At 41.9% G+C, this 21,369-nt stretch overlaps 1 protein-coding gene across 3 annotated transcripts in view; it reads left to right on the forward strand.

Annotated features, from left to right (window-relative positions):
• HS6ST2 (heparan sulfate 6-O-sulfotransferase 2) overlaps positions 1-21,369 on the forward strand; it is a 326,372-nt gene that overhangs the window by 260,232 nt on the left and 44,771 nt on the right. For 2 of the 3 annotated variants that reach the window (XM_062183205.1, XM_062183207.1), the window contains exon 4: positions 16,629-16,715. The exons of the other annotated variant lie outside the window; for it this stretch is intronic. In XM_062183205.1, coding sequence (XP_062039189.1) covers positions 16,629-16,715 — 87 coding nt within the window. The remainder of the gene's footprint in view (positions 1-16,628; positions 16,716-21,369) is intronic. 3 annotated transcript variants of the gene reach the window in all.

A 21,369-nucleotide genomic window follows, 5' to 3' on the forward strand; every position in this document is an offset into this window, starting at 1 on the left:
AATCCATTTACAGCCTTTATGGGTGACAACTCTGTGAGGAGCATCATGTACTGGGAATAATATAGGCCCTGGTTGGCTTGTTAAAGATCTGTCTCAAGGCTTTGTCACACCGCCCACACTGGCTCTTAATTTGCCACGTAGCTCTTGAGTATGGTTCTCCTTCCAACTATCTGGATGGAGCTAGCATCTTCCATGAGTGTAATTTTACAAGAGTCTAATTAATACCTCTTACTCACTAATGAGTTACTCCTTTTGACTCCATAAATAAGCAAGGCCAAACACATGATATCAGAATTCCTTAAGTGAATTATTGAGCTCGTGACAACCTGGGCCCAAATGAAAAATCACCCTGGTATATTTAATCCAGGAGCAATTAAAGGACCAAAGAATTAATTAATATGTGTTTTCATTTATTAAGGGGCTGGAGGAAGGAACCTCTTTGTTTGCTGCAGTGCTATTTGTTGTATCCTCTTTGATTGTAGGTGAATGTGCCTTTGGGGAAAGATAGCTATTTCCTTAATCTGCTCCTTGATAACCTGTGGCCAGGAAAGAAAAAAGTGAGCTCCCTGTGTGCAAAGAGCATCAAATCATTGGACTTACAGTTCAGGTGAGGAGCCGCTTCTGCAGAATTGATAGGTGTCCTAGGAGAATTACAGATAATGGGAGCAGATGATGATATAAGAGAATGGGTGCTATAGTTGGAGGAGAGAGCGATGCCCCAGAAGTTCTGAACAAAGAATTAGAAAGAGGCCCAAGGGAAATTAAGGGCATGCTTCTCTGCTGCCTTAGCTGACTCTGTCTAGCTTCCAAAAGCATGTGCACAGCACATACATCTATTGTGGGAGCAATCCTCAGGCGGATGAGCTGCAACTAGGAAAGGATCTGCCATGGAAAGCCCCAAATCCACTGATGTACGATGTGACAATGGGAGCAATCTTTCCAGCTGTCTAATGAGCTGGTAGGTTGGGGAAGCACTGGTCTAAGGCCTGTTTTCAAATGCATACCTGTAGGTTTTCCACTCTTTTCCCCAGGATCAAGTTAGATCACCAGAAAGGCTGCATCTTAGTTTAGCTTTCACTAGCTTGCTTTCTAATATGGTGTCCTCAGCTGCTATCAAAAGTTAAAGATGGGTGTATTTTGCTGAATGGAAATTATTCCTCAACCAACTTGACTTCTCCATGACTGTCTGTCTATAAAAGATTGTCCTGGGAAGACTGCTTCTGCACCTCTTAGCAAATCAGTGCTTCTTAGAGTTGACACCATGAAAAAGTTTGTCTTTTTTGACAAAATGAAGCCCTTCCTTTTTATGTAAAGTTCAGAGTGCTATGGCCCATCCTGTTTCCCTTATGGCCTTGTTTGCTAGGAAACTCAGAGTTTACTCCAGCACTCGACTTCAACAGTCCTGCTGTCCAAGATGTTAAAGATGCATCTCTTTTCTTTTTGAAAACCTCTCTATTTTTTTTTTCCTCAGTGCCATATCATGACTGTTCTTTAGAATAAAGTATGCCAAATTTGAGATAATAGATGCATTACAAATTACAAAAAAGTCACTGCTCTGGCCTATACCTGGGCTTGTCTAACATCAACCTGTGTTATCCTTGCCCAGGTTACAGCTCTGACCTGGTGATCCTTGGAATAAATGGGGTTTTGTTAGTCGCAGCCTCCATTTTCACACCATATTTATGCTTTTCTTTTATATTCATCTTTGTTTATAACTTCTGTATGCCCACCCAAAAAAATAGCGGACAAAGTGGGAAGAGCATGCAGTAGCATGCATCTCTTTCTTTCTATTTGGTGAGAGAGTTTTAAATATGCAAATATATATGTTGTGGAGGCAGAGAGAAAGGCAGACAAAGATACGAGACAGGGAGGGAGAGGGGGAGAGACTAAGAGAGCTTCTGGCTGATGATTTACTCTCCAACTGTCTGCAATGGCCAGGGCTGTGCCATACAAAAGACAGGAGCTCTGGCCAGATATCCCATATGGGTGGCAGAGATGCAATCACTCGTGCCAACATCTGCTGCCTCACAGGATGTGCAATAGCCGGAGGCTGTAACCATGAGCTGGAGTTAGGAATCAAACCCAGGCACTCTAATGTGAGATGTGGGCATCTTAACCACCAGGCCAAATGATCACCTTATTTTTTTTCTTCTCTCTAGAGCTGGTTGTGTAAAATTATCAAGAAGGAAATTTTAATTTAACCAGAACCTTCCAACACTAAGATGGCTGACCTATAGCAATTACTGGTTTTAGGGGTGTTTTAGTTAATGCCTTACTTGACTTTGAGTTTGTGGTCATCACATGACAGAATTAAAAGTTAGCTCTGTTCCATCGCCTCATTTTTGAAGGGGACAGCATGTTAGAGCCTATCCAGGAAAGAAAGGTTCTAGATTGTGTACAGAAAGCAAGTCAGGGTAGATGAGACCCTATGCCTGTAAGCAGTTGGTGCTCTGAAGCCCAAGGTCTTCCATAGGCCACGAATACATTTTCTCTCAAACTGTGGACAGCTGGACTATGCGCCTTGATAAGAGATGACTGAGTTTTGACATCCTGGCAAGCAGGCAGTAAAGGACATTTCCCCTAAATTTAAACAACATTCCTACCTTGACCTACAAGGGATGAGCAGAGCAAGAGCTTCTAAGGGAAATTTTAAAAAAGAAACAACCACAGCAAAACTTTGAGCATAAGAGGGTCATACTCTCCCTCTAGGATTTCATTTCCCTCTTTGAGTTTCTGGAATGTCAATACGGAACTACTCTCCCACAAGCCTTAGACAAGCTGACAATGTCAAAGGTAACTTTAATAAACTAGTATGGAGAAAAAGGGAAACATAATTATCATAGAGTAGACAAGGTCACAAAATCCATAACTCTAAGAATCCCAGGAGAAAAAACATCGAATAGCTTTTGAAAGCCCATTTCTTTTGCCCTTAAGCCACAAAGGATTGTTAATATCCCTTTTAGGCAGGGAGCTGGATGCCTCTCCTCCCAGTGCGGGGTTTCTTTAAGCTGAATAGCATCTTGTTTTCCTTCCAGTGCAAACTCTTCTTTCCCTGGTTGGAATCTTCTCTGCCCTCACCATTGGGATACAATCTGAAAGCTAAGTCTACTGCCCCAGGACATGATGATTGACACATTCTTGAGCCCCAGTGAAGGTTCTAGCCCTTCCCAGCTTGAGTTCCTTGCCTGTCTCTCAGAGAATCATTCTCTAAAATGCATCACTGAGGTTCCTAACCCATTCGTGCTTCATTGGGAGGGCTCTGGAAATGGTATAATATGGTTTCACAGTTATGGCACCTCTTAGTAGACATTGACAGTAACAGAATGAAGACAAAGGTTGAAAGATACCAGAGCCTTTTGCACAATAGTATCTACCATCAGAAAGTAATGAAAACATTCTCCATCAGGACTTTGTTCTTTATTTCATTTAGACTTGGGTCTTTTGCAGTAATAAGGTTTACTTCTGCCTCTCATGTTCTTTTCACCATAGCTTTCGACCTTTCCATTTTTTCCTAAGCCAAGAAGTGCCCTTGGAGAATGAGATCTTGCATTGTGATTAAAGTGCTCAAAGAAAAAGTGGGTGGACACCTGGTTTGCATAGATTTAAAGAATGCATTCAATAGGGAGCTGATTGTTCAGTGTCTGGGGAGAACCAGAGGGCTGTTGTTTCAAAGCCCAAGAACCAAACATACAAAGAGGTGACAGATGATATCATAACTCGCAGGAAGGCAAGGCCTTCCCAAGTGTTGAACAAGTGGGTCTTGGCAAAAGGCTGACTTGAATTCTGATTCTACCAGAGCCAAGATTTGCTTGAATTTTGAAGCCAAGTTGAGATCAATAAGGCCCATTTCTGATTTTGCACAAAACGGAGGAAGCAAGCAAGCAGGAACAATAATCAAAAGCAGATTAGTTACTTATTTGGGAGATTATAACCATATTTGCATAAACCTTAGTATTATCACTGCATCTAGTTTAGCACTAACACAGTTCCTTGTTTTGTTGACCTTTGCTGCAATAAATAAAGCCTGACTGAAAAAAAAAATGTATCACAAGCCTGTAATTCAGGATTTGTTTGGCACAAAATGCTTCCTTCAGCATACATCAGATCATCCTTGCCAGGAATTGATGAGAATGGGTTGCATGGGACCAAGAAGGCTTCTTGACTATCAAATGCTCTTGATCTGATAAAGGACAGCATGACTGATGAAATACCACAACTAATCAGAAAAGTGCACCAGGAAAAAGCAACATGGAGCAGCTGGAAACCCAACACACAAAACTGTCTTATAATCAGCAAATGAGTCTCTTATGTTTGGAATCCTCATGCCCCAGATCCAGTTCCTCCTCTGGCTTTTGATGAGCCCACTTTCTCCCCTCCGACCTGTATGTAATTCATCTTCTCGGCTCTTCTCTTCTCACTCTATTCACTCTCCTGTGTAATCTCTTCTGCTCTGTTTCTTTTTTTTTTAAGATTTATTTATTTATTTGAAATACAGAGTTACAAAGAGAGAAGAAGAGACAGAGAAGAGAGATTTTCCATCTGCTTCTTCACTCCCCAAATGGCCGCAACAGCCAGGGCTTGGCCCACGCTGAAGCCAGGAGCCCAGAACTCCATCCAGGTCACCCACATGGTGACAGGGGCCCAAGTACTTGGGCCACCTTCTGCTGCTTTATCCAGGGAACTGGATCAGAAATGGAGCAGCTGGGGCTTCAACCAGTGTCCATATGGGATGTTGGAGCTGCAGTTAGAGGCTTAACCTGCTGCGCCACAATGCCAGCCCTTCAGCTATCACAGGGTTCACAATCCAGAAGCCCATTCTTCACCTGAGATCTCTATAGCCAGCTGTGTTCTGCATGTGTATATCCAGTGTCTAGCCAAATCTCTCACCTGATCCCACAGGCATAGGAAGCACAACATTGCTCAAAACTGAACATGTCCTCATCTCCTTCCACATACCTTCCCCTCTCCACACATTGATAAAACTGCCCTCCTTTTTGGATTTCGTATATTGGCAAAAAAGAGCCACAATTCATTCATGTAACTTCATCTTTGGTCCTAATCCTTCCTGCTTCATTCTATACTCCATGGGTCTTATGTTCCTGGTTGCTGTGTGCCAGCCAACTTCTATTATTAGGTCAATACTGCCTGTTTGGATACTCCTGGATAAATCCCTTCTCACTCGGCCTTAATTTCTTATCTCTGCTGATACTTCCAGGTCCATATTTCTGTGAGTCTTGCTCTTGTTTTGGACAGATATAGTCAATTAACATCCTTAGTATTTGGCTTAGTTAAGTGTCTTGGGTTTGACTAGGCTATTATTAAACACTTGTGTATAAGAAAAGATGTATATTGTTATAAATTATACAAGGCCTAGCATTTAACAGTGATTAGTATGGTGATATAGAATAAGATGTGTTTTGTTTTCATGAATTATCAAAATCTTAATATTCTATCAGTAATCCCGCTAAAATAATGCTCAGTTTTCCATATTGTAATGCAACATGAGCAGGAAGAAGCTTCTTAGAAATAACATGCATACAGAGGCTGGCATTGTGACATAATGGGTTAAGTTGTGATCTGTGACACTGGTAACCCATATGGGCACCGGTTTGAGCCCTGGCTGCTTCACTTTCAATCCAGCTCACTGCTAATGTACCTGGGAAAACAGCAGAAGATGGCCTAAGTGCTTGGGCACCTGCACCCACGTGGGAGACCCAGATGAAACTCCTGGCTTCAACCTGGCCTAGCACTGACCATTGTGGCCATTTGGGGAGTGAACCAGCAGATGGAAGATCTTTCTCTCTCTCTCTCTCTCTCTCTCTCTCTCTCTCTCTCTCTCTCTCTGTAACTCTATCTTTTAAATAAACAAGATATATATCTTAAAAAAGTCATGCGTGGGCAGACAGCCAGAAATACAAAAAAGGTCCCAAAGGAAAAAAAAATATCTCTCCAAGGAAAAGTTTCCAACAGTGAAAAAGCCCTCCACTAAGGAAAAAGTCCAAAACCAAAATAAAATAAGTTAAAATAACATGCATTTAGTAGCCAGCATTGTGGCACAGTGAGTTAAACTGCTTTCTTCAACACTAGCATCCTATATGAGTGCCAGTTCATGATCCAGCTCCACTTCTGATCCAGCTCCTGACAAATATGCCTGGGAAGGCAGCAGATTATGGCCAAAGTACTTGGGCCTGTGCTACCCCTGTGGCAGACCTGCGTGGAACTCTGGGCTCCTGTGTGTGTGTGTGTGTGTGTGTCTGTGAGTGTGAGCAGTAACTCCCTCTGTAACTCTTTCAAATAAACAAATCTTTAAAAAAAAAGAAATAACAGTCATTCAAACAAATGTGTAATGCTTGAAGCACCTTAAAATGAGAATATTTTCATGTTCTAACTGTTCATCTAAATATAAATGAACAGAAAAGCATAAAAATCTTGGTACAGAGGTTCAGTTCTGTTAAGAAACACAGGGCGAATAGTTTGGGGGAATTTTACTGCCTTTTCTATCCTAAAAAGCCTTATCAAGACTTTGATGACAGGACCCTTTGACTTGATTTCTAAGGAGCCAGATACAGTTTTAAATCCTAGATACATTTGTCCCCTTAGAAGCACTTAAGATACTAAGTCTAGCAACAAGGAGAGGTTTGAATGCTTTTAACATTAGATACCAGTCTGTAGCTAGAGAATTAGTGTACTGAAGCGTCAGTGTGAGGTCTTAGGTAGGACCAACCTTGTCTCAATGCTCCAACTTGTTCAAAATCCTCCTGCTAGTACAAAGACAGAACATGACCCCCTGCTGGATTCCAGTGCCCAAGCTTTTTTCTCCAAACTCCAGGCTGCCACCAGTTAGTTTGGCAATACCATTATTCAAATTTGCTGACTCTGGTTTTACTCTACTTAAGTTCCTATCTGTGGACCCTAGAGATCAGAAATGGTACTCCAATAGGTTCTCATTCTTTTAGGTATGCAGTGTGATTGGACATAAGTTATTTAAACAAAGAAACCAAAGCCACGTGACTCTATTAGTAAACTTCTAGCCTAATATGTATTAGTCATTGAGTTCAATTCAATAAACATGTTAGAAGTCAAATTTCTCAGGTATGGTTGTCAGTCAACAGACTGTAACAAATGTTATAAGAGATCTTGTGAATGGATATGAATATAATGTGCCCTGGCCCTCAAAGAAATTCACACATAATGTGCAGGCAGAGTAGACTTGCTTTGAAATCCCTTAAGAGCAAACACATATTTATCTTTAGGATTTTTGTTAATTTACTTTTATTTATTTTTTTTTGAAGGCAGAGAGAGATAATTAGGCAGAGAGATCCATCCACTGGTTCACTCCCCAAATGCTTGCAACAGCTGAGGCTGGGCCATGCTGAAACTAGGTAGCCATAATTCAATCCAGGTCTCCCATATGGGTGGCAGTGACCTAGCTTACTTGGGCTAACATCTTCTGCTTCCCAGCATGTGCATCTAAAGGAAGCTGGAGTCAAGAGTGGAGCCAGGACTCAAAACCAGGCACTTGGGAGGGCATCCCAAGTGGTGTCTTAACCACTGAGCCAAATGCCTGCCCATACACAAATACAGTAGAAAGGGAAAACAACGTGATTATTTGCCAGAGAAAAGGAATTAAGTCCCCCCCCCCAGCACTCTTGGTTCATACCATTCTGCAGTATAAAATGAGAATCTCACTTCCAAGTAAATGGGCCGACTTCCTTTTTCTCTGCGTGATAATTCCTGCCAATGCAGTTGGCTCCCTTTGGCTTTTCCTAAAAAGTTCACTGAGACTTTCCTGGCCTACTCTAGGGGAGTCCCTAATATATAATGCTCACCAACTAGGCTCCAGTTGTGAATTTTTAATTATGCCAGATCATTTTCAGTAAATAGAACTTCAGGCTCAATTAATGCTGTCAGATCCAATTTTTGTCTCACCTGCTATTGAGCTCCACTCTGTGGTGCTTGAGGTAATTGCCACTTCCTTAGGAAAGAGGAGCTTCTCCAGAGATACACGCTGACAGACTTAGCATCATAGCTCTGCCTCAGAAGGTGTGCAGTGGGTTCGTTCCATCCAGCAGATTTTCATTGTGTTGTTTGGAAAGCAGGGACAATGATATGGCTGATTGTCCTCCCAAGTTCCACTAAGATGGCTGTCTCATGCTTCTTGTGAGGCAGTGTGGTTCATACACAAGCAGCCGCAGCTGCGTCACTTGGGAACTTGTTACAGTTGTAAATGCTCAAGCCCATTCCTAGACCTATTGAATCAGACACTTGCTATCTCCATTTAAAAAATACTCCAGGTTATCTGATATGTGAATAAGGAAGTCTGTGAGCCACTGTTGGGAGATAACTGTCTCAAACTAAGAATAAGCATAATTTCATTCTGTTTTGTAAAATTCCTCATAACCAAGATTTATTTTCTAATTTGTGATTTTTTTTTTTTGGCAGGGAAACAAACCAATCTCTTATGTTTTATCCCATTACAAAATCTGGTGAAACACTCCTTTTGTGTTTTCGAAAGTCTCAGGGACAAATAATTTTGTAGCCAGTAAAAAGTAATACCTACAGGTGATTTGTAACCAATTTATAGCGGCACATACTTTTGAAAAAATTCTGTTATTCACAGTATCTCATTTTGGTAGTTTGCACATATTAGAAACACAAGAAAGATTTTCCTACATTGATTTATCTGCATTTCATTTATTTTGTTAAATTATTTTAATTATATACATGTACAGGTTATAATATGTTAATTCTATACATGTACTCAGTGTGTGATGGTCAATTCAGGTTAACTGGCATTTTCCCCCTCTTAAACATTTTTAATCGTGATTTTTAAAGGCAAACCAAGGATCACCCTTTTCATAATAGCAACTCAGCTTTACCTTTCCTTTCCTTGATTCCCTGAGGCATAAGTGATTGGTCCCTATCTTATTTTTCTAGCACTTTTCCACACCTGTTTATTCTGTTGGGTACATTGTGTTGTTATGTACCTAACATGAATGCCTGTTCCACTTAGTTTTGGGTCACTTGAGGGCAGAAGCTTTGGCACATCATTGTATCCCCCAAGGCCATACATGAAGACACACAACAAACATATTACATGTTTTATAAGTGAGCAGGTCGGTTAACATTTTATAATTTTCAAAGCTACATAGTGGTCTTAAGAAGTTGGAGTGGCAGACAAGGAAATTGAAACCCAGAAAAATGAAATGATTCATTGGTACATTGTGGAGCCAGGGCTAAAGACCAAAGTTTACTTCAATTTGGCAAAGCTAGTAGGTACTGGTTTTAAAATGTTGCCCTAATGACCTTAGCTCAACTCAGAAGGCCTGTGATACTTGGACTTTCCAAAAGCAAAGCCATTGATTTGCACGTAGACAGGTTGCTCTCACCTGCATCTTGTACACCCCCCCCCCCCGTATGCTAAGAGAAGGGACAGACAGAAAAAGAGAATCAAAACAAAAACAATGTGAACTGCAAGTGAAGTCAAGGTTTGAAGTTCAATGTTGCTAATCTGCCAGTGTCCTTACATCAAGGCGACAACAGCATGGTGACAACTTTGTAAGAATGGGTTGATAGGGATTGCCACCCATCTTGCAGCACCCAGCTTATTTTGTCAAGTGTGAGTATCTGGCTAGGCTAGGAGAATGGGGAGAAGCAGGTGGTAGGAAGGGGATGAAGAAAGCCAGGGGCCTGCACTTGCCCTCATTAACTTTAAATTGATCTCTACACTGTTCAGGCTCTTTTACCTGGGCTTGTGATGTAGTCATATAAGTCTTTGAAACATATTTGCAAATCTTCATACACTGGGGTGGAAGCAAACTGATTCTGGTATCAGATGCCTCCTGAAACACTCACTACCCATTTATAGTGGATTCCTGTCCCATCAGGCCTTGCTGCTAATGTCACTCCAGAGCAATAATTCTCCATCTGACTCTGTCTTTGATCTTGAGCTCCGGTGAATTTCCTGTGGGACACTACTCATCGATACTTCAACTCTATATGCTCCAGATCAAATCCTTAATTATTCTCTAGCCCTGATCCTCCTCCCAACAAATCTTTCTCTTTCACTGGCAAAAGAAATTAGTTTCCCAGTCACCCAGCTTCCAAACCTTCTTGGCAGCTTTCATTTAGAGTTCATTCTCATTCCCCAGATGTAGTTGACCCACCATTCTGTCGTATTTTCTTTTGATATACTGGGTATGGTTTCTTTCTTCCACCCTCATAACTACCATTCCAGTCCAGAAACCCATTATATTATATTTCAGGTTTGATTTACCCCCAAACCATCCAACTCCCCATGAGATTGAGGAGCCCAGAGCTGGATGTGAATGCAATACAATGCCACTTCCAACTGTAAGGTATAGTTCCCATGTCCTCTCATAGTCTGTAACCAAGGCCACACTCCTGGTAAAGACATAAGGGATTAGTCTATTTAAATGACAAAATAATATAATTTAGGAACTGACTCATGTTCTTTCTTGACCCCAGTGAGGCATTCAGGGATATGACCACTACTCCTTGAGCAGAAACAGCATGTTCCAAGAGGTGAAGGGCACAAAATAGCAGCAATAATCAATGAGCAAATTGCTCCAGTCCCTGCTGCTCTGTGGTGAGCTGTTAGAGTGAAAAATTAATGGAAGGGGAGAGGGCAAGATAATGCAAGCGCCCCAGCTGCTTTTCCAAGATCTATGCAATTACAAGGTAACTGTGATGTTCTCTGTGAATGGTTTACCTGATCCATTTAATTGTAGCTGTTTTATAGCTCAATTCCTCAGACAGCAAGAAGTTAAATGTCTTGATGGCAGCCAGGCTTTGATCTTGAGATTCCTCAATAAGCACTTTGAAATTATGAAGGTATTTCTGAGATATCATAGTTATATTGGTTATTCATAGCAATAAAGATGAGCTTTCACCCTCTCTTCTAAGAAAACCTTGGTTGTTATCCATAGTGAAGCAAAGGGAAACTAGGGGAGGAAGCTAAATGCACGTGCTTCTTGGTGAACTGGAATTTCTTTGCTAGCTGATTAACAGAGATACGGATAATGGGCACAGGGCATGTAAAGGGACAGGTACTCTAATTTAGACACTTCAGGTAGAAGAAATGAAAATGAAAAAGTTTGGAGCAAAGAAAGAAAATCACTCAGGACATAACTTAACGAGAGAAAAATGAAATACAGAGGCCTCATCAACTTTAATTAAAGGAAATCAATATTTGAAGAGCTATCTTGCCTAGTATCAGAACAAAGGGCAAAAATACTTTAGAAATGTGAACTTCTTGGAAAGGAAAAAAGAGTAGGTTTTCATGGGAAAGTACTCATGATTTAATAACCTTTCAAAAGATGATCACTTAGTGATCTGTTGTAGAGGGGCCTCCAGCACCTGTTGGGGAAGTAGATGAGATGAGTTTCTATCCCTTGTAGAGTTTTGAGTTTCAAGTGCATTTCCTGAACCTGCGATAGGGTCGTCTTCAGGGAACAAAGAGTAGCCAACCTTTCTTCAAGAGACACTTGAAACAACCCCTTAATAGTAGGTTGGGTTTTGTCTCGGTTATTACTTACAAGAACACACTGTAGAAAACATTAAGAGCCAAGCAAATGCAACAGATTTGTTGTTATCATGTAGAGGCACTGTCCAAACATCTAAGCAAGCTTTCTAATCTCACCTATTTTTGCGATCCACTTGAACATCAACCAGAATCCATAATCCATAACCAGAATCCACTTCTCCCAGATCATTTGTTAGGGAGGAAGTTAGAAATTTAGCCTATGTGTATGGGACAGGCCTGAAGACCAGCACCTACTGCTGAAGCTCCAGAAGCCCAGCATCTTGCACTTCAATGTCCTGCTCAGACCCTGATACCCTCCCAGGTGGTTCCAGCCCTTCCCCCAGGGAAAGCTCCCAGGAGAATTCTCTCCTCAGGACCAGATGGGTTACCTGACCTGATAACATGGGGGCAATAAAACCTTCTCAGACACCCTAAGGGAAGCCCCTCTATTTTGCCCAGACCAACAAATCTGGGGAGGAATTTGCTAATTTTCACCCAACAAATCCTTCTGGTAGGATTCCCCATCCTTTGTCCTGGAGGAGAGGGGGAGGTGGGTAAACAGACTCCCTTAAAAACCTAGGGAGTCCAAACAGACTGGGCCCAGCTCTCTGCCTCTCTGCTGAGCCGCCTGCCTGGCCTGCCCAGGTGTATTCTCTCCACTCAACCATGTAACCTTGCTCTCCCCAGTCCAAGTGACTGGGCGCACTCTCTTTGTCCTTTCCATCCTGACAGATGCCCTATCCCCAATAAAGCCTTATCAATCCACTGTCTGTCTCGCGCCTGAATTCTTTCTTGCATGAAGACAAGAACTCCACGGCTTCCATGGCCTTTTCTCTGGTGACAATTTGTCTTCAGGGATGGAAAAATATGTGACATGGGTGTTCCCACTTCCTTTTCTCACACCAGTACCAGACATTAATGGCCAATCATGACACTCCTTTTCACTGAGTCTTTTCATTCAACAGATATTTTGTGAGCACTGTCTCAGTGCATTTTCTACTGCTGTTAAAAAGTATCTGCAACTGAGTAATTTATAAATCAAAGAGGTTTATTTATCTCATGGTACTGAATGCAGGGAATTCAGACACCACTGGCTGCATTGGTGAAGGTCTCAGGTTGTGTCATAACCTGGCAGATGACATCGCTTGGCAGGAGCACATGCTAGAGCTATGAGCAGGCATGTATACAAGAGGGCTCAGACACAAGAGAGAGGGAAAGGACAGGCTTGCTTTATCACAATCCATTCCCACGGTAACTGAGTGAGTCTCAGGAGAGAGAACTCATTCATTGCTTCAAGATGGCATTAATCCATTCACACGGGCTCTACCCCTATGGTCTAAATGCCTGTTAGAGGCCCTACCACCTCTCCATATTATGACATTGGGGACCAGCCCTTAAACTGAGTTTCGGTAGGACCAAACCATAATAAGCACCCACTTAAAAGCTAATTTGAAAGACAGATAAACAATAAAATAAAAACAGTACCACATGGCAAATAATAAGGAAAAGAGGTGTTGACTGTAACTATTATAGCCCAGCTCACTCTTCTGAAGTACAATTTCAGTTTCCTAGGACGCTGAAAATTAGTCTTTAAAATTTCAGTACTGTTGCAGGTGCAGCAGCAAAACTATTTTTCATAGATCTGAGTTAATTTGAAAAGAGCTTTCAAAGTGCCATAGGAGATGCAGAAGTTTCTGTATGCCACCTATCAAGAAAGTGAATCAAGCACGTCTTAAGCTACTAAGTTGTTCTCCCACAAGTATCTGTGACCTAGGGGGAAAACAATCAAACAATCAAATTGGAGTGAATCTGATTGCCTTTTGGTTTAAGTACACTGAATACCATTTCAGCATCAAATTACTCAATCAGGAACACTTTGCAACTGCTGAAGAGTTGAGTTATCATAGTTTTTCCACCTGAACACAATGTGCATAAGACTGTCGTGCTTTTTTTTTTTTCTTTCTGATTTTGTAGTGTTAGAGATATGCCTGGAGTCTATAGAAAAGAGCATAGTTGATAGATGGAGACAGTCAGCCAACCAGGCAGAGAGAAGGAGAGCTGGCACTCATTAACTTTTCCTATCAGAATTCACCTGGAATTGTTTTCATGAGCCTTTGATGAGGCATGGTTGTGAGGCACTGGAGGGAGGAAAGAGTCCTCCACTCAGAAGAGGGATAGCTACACTGGTAGAGTGTCGGAAGCCTGCATCCCTACTCTCTGGGGTTTCAGGCCACAGCCTTTGAGATTACAACTCAAAGAGGAGATCAAAGCAAAGAGGTCTGACAAGTGGCTAGAGACCGACAGATCAAAAGAAAAACTTACATGGGCCTGTTTCAGATGTGTAGGTCAGGAACTAACTCTAATTCCAGGCAGCTCCCCCAATCTCCTATATCCCAAATTGTTATCCACGTAGCTTAGAAGCAGGCAGGGCTCATTTCTGTAAGTCTCTGGGATTGCCGGATGTTTCCATAACTAGGATTCTTGGCAGCACCTTAATTTTGGGGTTGTTGAGCCACGTCTTGCCAGATCTTTGAGAATCCCACAGAGTCTGCAACTGCAACTCTGTCTCTCATGGAGCACTTCTGGAAAATTCCAGGTCCTTGCTATCACTTTTGTAGATCTCCTTCTCTTTCAGCCTTCGAGGATTCTAGCATCTTGCTGAATCTTTGGCGAGGAGCAGTGACTTTTCCCGTCAGTGTTCAGCAAGCTTGTCTTTCTGTACCACAGTCCTTAGCGTGTGTACAAAACTAAGCTCCTAGGACCCAAGCCTGCCATAAGTTATTTTTGCTTCTTCCCCTTTCAGATACATTTTACTGCTGTGAGGGGATGTGATATTTACACAGCACAAACATTTTGAGCGATTTGATTACTTTCACCGCCAGTGTTGGTGCCATACCTTCCCTGGGTGATTTATCCTTGAGAATGTTTTTGCTTTGATTCTCCTCACTTCTGCACTTGCAGGATTTGGCAGTAGGTCAAAGGGGTCCTTACTCCTATCTGTTAAAGAACTACTGCTTCTGGGCATCCCCCCTGACAGGTTTCCCTGATGTCCTGCAGTGCCTTGCATTGAGTTTAAACAGGGTCACTTTTCATGCAGATTAGAGAGGACTCTTGCCCCCAAAGGCACAGACATGGGAATGTTCAAATGGGAATGGGTGCTGTTTCATTCAAAAGAATATAAATGCGTGAGTTTAGTGACTTGGGAAGAGTAAATTGACCACCTAATCTGAGCCCAAGGGTGTGCAACAGACATCGAAGGATCCCTTGTTTTGGAATGCTTCTAGTCAGGTTTCCCACTGCCTGCTGTGTGAGTGATGCTAGGAGGAGGAAGGCCAAGTGGCCAGTGACCAGGATATAGCAGTGAGATAGTTGAACCTACCTGTGTTTTTGTGACAAATATCCACTGTGCCAGGCTGCACCCACCTTCTGGAAGAGATAATTTGGAATTCTTCTCAGAGTCTTTTGTCCAATTGTTTGGACTCATCACTTCGTTTTTGAGGTTGGCTCTGGTCGCAGGTCCAGCTAAGGAGCGCTTTGCCAAGACATCATAATGAATGGGTAGGGGCAGTGCCAGATGGGTTCTTCAGGCCCCACTTAGAAGGTAGCCACATTACAGTGAGTCCTCACACCATGTGAGCAAACGCAGCACTTTGTCCAAGCTAGTTTTAGGCACCTTCCCCGGGACAGAAAGTGTGCCTGTTCTCTCCAGAGCCCCATCCCAGCAGCAGAATTACAGCTCATCTGGTGTCTCCCATTTCAAAGGGCTTCTTTTTGGATCTCTTGGACACTGCATCCTAACTGCTCGCGCTTTTGCTATCAACCTGACTTTCTCTGATTAGCCTTCCTCTGTGCCCATACACATCTTTAACCCGTTTGCAATCACCAGGAATGCATGATTGTCTTTTGTTGCAGTCACATCCGTGTAGCATTTGAAGCTGATGGATGCAGGGCAGTATATCAATTTTGACCCCCACCCCACCTCAACTTCCCACAAGCAAACACAGTTGTTCACAGACACCTATTTCTGAGGTGCGTGAAAGATTCATAAATATCCAGAAAGCTCTGGGGCATGCTCTGAGATAATACTCTGTGCCTCTGGAAGGTTCTGTTATAGACTTTGAAAGCCTGGATATACATTTTTCTTTCTTTCTTACTTTCACTTTTTATAAAAGGTTATGCTGCTGTAGATACTACTAACAAAAAAAAAAACTTTCTGATGAAATCAGGATAAATAATTCCACACATCATCAAGTGGAGAAAAAGGCTTTGAATTGGTTTCCATGGAAATCTGAAGATGAAGTAAAGTAATAACTTCAAGGCTGAGCAGCTGAGTTGAAGATAATGGTGAAATTGTTTGATAAAGGAAATAGAATAAAGTAATCAAGAGGACTCCAATCAATTATTTCTTTTTGTTTACCTTTGGGTGATTAATTTGTCTGCGTTTATTAACCTGATGAGATTAAGCAGACCTTCCTTGTGATTTATTTTGTAATTGTTTCCAAGGTTTGACATAAGCTGTGGAGTTATTGAAGGTGGAGATTTAAATTCAATTACTCATGAACCAGGTGGTGCTTCTCCTGAAAGAATATCTGAATCCATGGCCTTCCCATGTAACATTATGAGTGAAAATTATTAATTCATCGGATAGTATCTCCCAATGACTTTTGCAAATCATTTGGCATCCACATACTTCACTAAAAGTCAGCAGCTTCAGAACTGAACTTGTAATGCAGATAATCCACTGGCTGGAAAGAAAGAATTTTCTGTTAAAAGACGAGTTATTTTATATTATTTTTTTACTAGAGTCTCCTTTGAGATCTGGTCTGTGGTGCTATCATTAGTGGAATTCACTAGCTCAAGTTTTGAATGCCGAAAGGATAACGTACTTTGAACTTGACAGTGGCCACTGTCTACCTTTGAGGGATGCCACTAGGTAGGATCATGTTTTACTTTGACAGGGAAGAGAGAGAGAGAGAGAGAGAGAGAGAGAGAGAGAGCATGAAACTTTTTAAATGAAGTAACTACTTTTTGTCTCTGTGATTCTTGTTGTATATATTTTTTTCTATTCTTTCTGTGGGTATAGTAAGGATAGACGAGGTTCTGCAAACACTAACCCAGACGTCAACTCTCCATCATCTGCAAAGGCCCGGAACGCATCTAAGAGTGGGAAGTAAGTGCAAAGTGCCCCTGTGCATCTGACATAGCTGTCACAAAGTCATGTGATGTTCTCATTTTGTCATTCATTTGTATTCACTCAACAGAGATTTATGGAGTGCATTCTGTGTGCCTCACACTGGGCTAGTCAGTGGGGAATTGAAAAGAGTAATGCATGTGTCAGTAATATTGAATGCATGAAGAATGAAAGAATGGGAAGGGGAAAGAGAGGAAAGTCAGAGATGGCTTTGGAAAGATAGCTCGAGCCTGTGAAGGATAAGGACACTAGTCCATAAGGGCAAGGTAAGATTTGAACTGTGAGTTTCAGAACTTAAAGAGAGAAGGAGCAGAAGCGATTCATTGTTTCATGATTTGCACGATCTGTGAAAATCTGCCTTTGATTCATACGTGGAGGTTTAGCTTTGAGTTAGAAGTATCTGGGAAGCCATTCCATAAATGTCCTGCTTGAACTGGTTTAAGTATGTTAACATTTTAATCACATCACTGATTTACATGATTTACTATTTACCTAGTAAATAGCATGTAGCATTTCCTCAATGACTTTTTGGTATTTCTAAAACTTGTATTGGCTGAATATTCGTGCTGATGGATTTATGTCTTTGAACATATTCTAGAAGACAACATTGGCTGGTCTGTCCTTTTGGTTTCAGCAAAGCCTGGCAGTGTGAAGCAGTGCGATCCCATGCATATGACATACCTTTAATTAGGCATTTACCCTTTGAAGTGGCTGCAACCCTCTGGTGAATGACTCAGATTCCCTGGGAGCTTTCTCTCTTGGCAGTGTGAGGCGTTTTGCCAGGCAGAAGCACACCCAGCCTGCATCTAGGAAAAGATGAAAGATGCCTTCATCATGCTAACAGCTCTAATCGAGCAATAAGATATGTCACTACAAGAGCACAGCTTTGCAATGAAAGGTGAATTTGTAATGGTCATATATTTTATGTATTCAGCATTGGACTATAAATGCTGCACTTTGAATATGATCTTATATTCAATTCCCAAAGTGAAAGATCTATTGGCTGTTTTTTTTTTCCTTCTTCTCCTCCTGAATACCATTTCAGGTTTGCATAGAAAGCTGAATGTGGGCTATCCTGGAGAATATAAAAAGCACTGGGGAAGATATAAGACTAAACCTCTGAGTGGTTAGAACTTGTTTCAGTTATTTATTGCCAAGCACCGCCATCAAAATGATGTATAAATTATGAAGGAAAGGAATTGATGCACACATTCCCAAGCAACTGAATGTTTCCAAATTAGTCCCAAGTCATTGTTAGCGCACACTGTCAGTTGACAGATAAGGCCCTGGGGAGTGGCTTTTAACTCCATGGTTGCAGAAATGGCAGCCCCGACCTGGCCACCGTGTACACCCTCTCATGCTGACGTCTACAGGCTACAGCCTCCGTCTGTGCAACTCGCATGTGTGGATGTTTGTGATTAGCTATTGTGTTTTGAAAGGGACAATGTTTTGTCTTTTGGCTGTGTAAGAACCCACTCTTTTACTCTTTGAATGGAGAATCTCATTATAAGCCTCAAAAAGCACAGTTGGTAAAATTTGACATCAGATGACATAGAGAATGTGTACCTAATACTAGTCCCAGGTTGTTCGCAGTAGGAGACCTGAATAAATGCATTCTTAAGTACATAAACGTCTTATTTCACATTTGTTATATTTGGACATCCCAAGCTTTTGCCATGAGGGCCTCCTTCACACAGTCTGAGTCAGGTGCTTTTTACTTGCCATATATAGGGACTCACAGATTGAGTTAGTCTTTTTTTTTGTTTTGTTTTTTTAATTGATGTAGAAGTGCTGCAATAATCACCTCAAAGATATGTGTGCTGAGGCTGGTATTGTGGCATAGCAGGTAAAGCCACTGCGTGCGTCACTGATAGCCCATATGGGTGCCAGTTCATGTCCTAGCTGCTCCACTTCTGATCTGGATCCCTGCTAATGTGCCTGTGAAAGCAATAGAATATGGCCAAAGTGCTTGGGCCCCTGCACGCATGTGGGAGACCCAGAAGAAGCTCCTGGATCCTGGCTTTGGCCTGGCCCAGTCCTGGCCATTATGGCCATCTGGGGAGTAAACCAGCAAATGGAAGATATCTCTCTCTACCCCCCTGTCTGTCTCTTCCTCTCTCTCCCTCTCTCTCCCCCCCCCCCTTTCTCCCTAACTGTGCCTTTCCAATAAACAAAAAGTAAATCCTTTTTTAAAATATGTGTACCAGTGCCCCTCCCCTTGCTTATCTATCTACCATCAGTTTTGGGGAGGTTTTGTGGATTTTTTGTCCTGTGGCTTCTTTTTCTGTCACTGCACATGTTCTCCTTCTTAGGACAGCTTTATCAACAGCAGAAGTAGTGACCTTCCACAGCTGTGGTGAGACTCTTGGGGGGCATTTTTCTCACTGTTTAGAACAGTGTCTATCAAAGCATAGGGCCTACGGTACAGTTGAGAGAGTATTGTTATTTATGGTTCCCAATGCATTGTCCACCTAGCCTTGCTTTTGGTGTGTGTGATGATGAATGGATGATAGGTTGATTTGTGCACCCCAGGGCTTTGCCACCATGGTGCCTTTTCACAGCAGCCAGCATGGAGGGTGCTGTTCTGCTTGGGTTTCAGATATTATTTGACCTGATGACAGCGGGATATGGAGCAGTTAAGAGTTTCTTTATGTTCCTTTGAGGCCAGGTACAGCCTGGGAGGTAGAAGAGTGTTTTTTTCTTTTCTGAAAATATACTCTCCTCTTTTTTGAAGAAATGAAAAATAAAAAATTCAAGCTGCTTCAAATACACATCATAACAAAAAAGAATACATGCACTCAGTGAGTGCTTTGGATCAACCTTGTTCTGAGCTCTGGATACATGTTTTTCTCATCAATACTCACCCACTCAATACACATGAAATTGGCATTCTAATTTTTGTTTTACACATGAGGAAATTGAGGTTCAGAGAGGATAATGGTGAGCCCAGTTGGGGTCTCCAAATGAACAGTTTTAATGGAAACATTAACACAAATAATAATAGTAATAATAGCTAAAATATGTTAAGCATCTACTTTGTGCCATTGTTCTTGAGGTCACATTGATAAGTAAGATATAATAGGTCCCCCTCACATCTTAGTAGGGGAGACAGAGGATGATGACCGGGTATTTAAGTGCTATAATGACATCATCGCAAGATGCTGGAGCCCACATAGTCACCTCCAGGGTTGGAGTGGGGAAGAGATCATGTGGGGATTTGAACGAAAGCCTGAAGCTTTTTGTTTTATCCACTTACCCTGCGGGTAGCAAGGTGAAGTCAGATGAAGAAAATGCAAGACAACCACTCAATTGGTCAAAACAAGTCGGGGTTGTAAATTTGGTTAGAGCTCAAACTGAATGTCCAGTTGTGCCTTCTTCTGACGTTTGATCCACTGGAAGCCTACTGAGATTCATGCCAATTAGCTTTGAAAACCTAAAGCTTGAAAGTTGTGTCAGTTCTGCTTGCTCTGTTTCATTGCTTGGGTCTTAAGCTGGGTTGCCATCCCCCTGTGTCAGGGAGGAACAGATGGAATGGGATATGTCTGAACAGCAGAGCTGGACTGCCCTGCCAGTGACTTTCAGGGAGGTGCAAGCAGTTTCTTCTATGCACTCAGCCAAATTGATGAGACAGAAAACATAATCAATGCAGAGCTATAGCACTGAGATCAGGAAGCCTAGATTTTGCAGAGGTTGACCCATGACCGACAAGTCTAGGCCATTGAACCTCTTTGGTGATGTGAACCTGTTGTTCTGGCCAACACAGTGGGCCATGGTCAATCCATTTACTGACCCATTGGAGTTTCTAGAGAGCACTTGAATTGTCAATACTGTGCATGCTTAGTAGCTACAAAGAGCCTTCTTAAAAATTGCCATTTTGTATCAGCATGTATATATAGCTTACATGATGCCAATTCTTTGTCTGAACAGATAAGGACATTATGACTCAAGAAAGGTAAGCCACTTTCTCAGTCGTGCGTCTGGTTAGTAGCAGATAACAGCCTAGAACCCTGCTTCTAATACTTGTGCAGCACACATTGCACTATAATGTGTGCCATAGTTCTTCTCCCAGAGAGCAAGATACTTCAGCTAGTCACACCAAAGAAGGCCAGGAGCTAGGTGTCAGGATGCCCAGCCAAGTGCTCTCTGCTCCATTTCATATGGTGTTTGTGTGGATGGACTCGACTAGTTGTTCTGCAAGCAGAAACTTTTTGGAGAAATTGGGGTCATCATACTTTTTGTAAAATGAAGCAACAGCGGTGAGGAAACAAAAAGGCATGCATTCCTAGAACACTTCAGTTTTCTCTGCGATAATATCTTTCTGGTTTCTGTTTGGACAGTCCCTTTTTCTCAACGTTATTGTTGAGCTAGCTAGAGCCTTTAATATACACTGCCACCCGTAAAGCAATAAAGCAAAGGCATAGATCACTACAGCCTTTTTTCCTCATATTATCCACCCAAGACTGAAGGAACACACACACAAACACACACACGATATGTAAAATGTCTATACACACATTCAGAGGCATCCACTGAAGGATGAGATTGCAAGCAGTTGAGATGCTTGAGATGCAAGCAGCTTGAGATGGTTTTCACAATAGGTTCAGGCTAGGGAATGACAAGGACCAAGTCCAAT

The sequence above is a fragment of the Lepus europaeus genome, chromosome X (genome assembly GCF_033115175.1).
Source record: "Lepus europaeus isolate LE1 chromosome X, mLepTim1.pri, whole genome shotgun sequence".
Taxonomy (NCBI): Eukaryota; Metazoa; Chordata; class Mammalia; order Lagomorpha; family Leporidae; genus Lepus; species Lepus europaeus.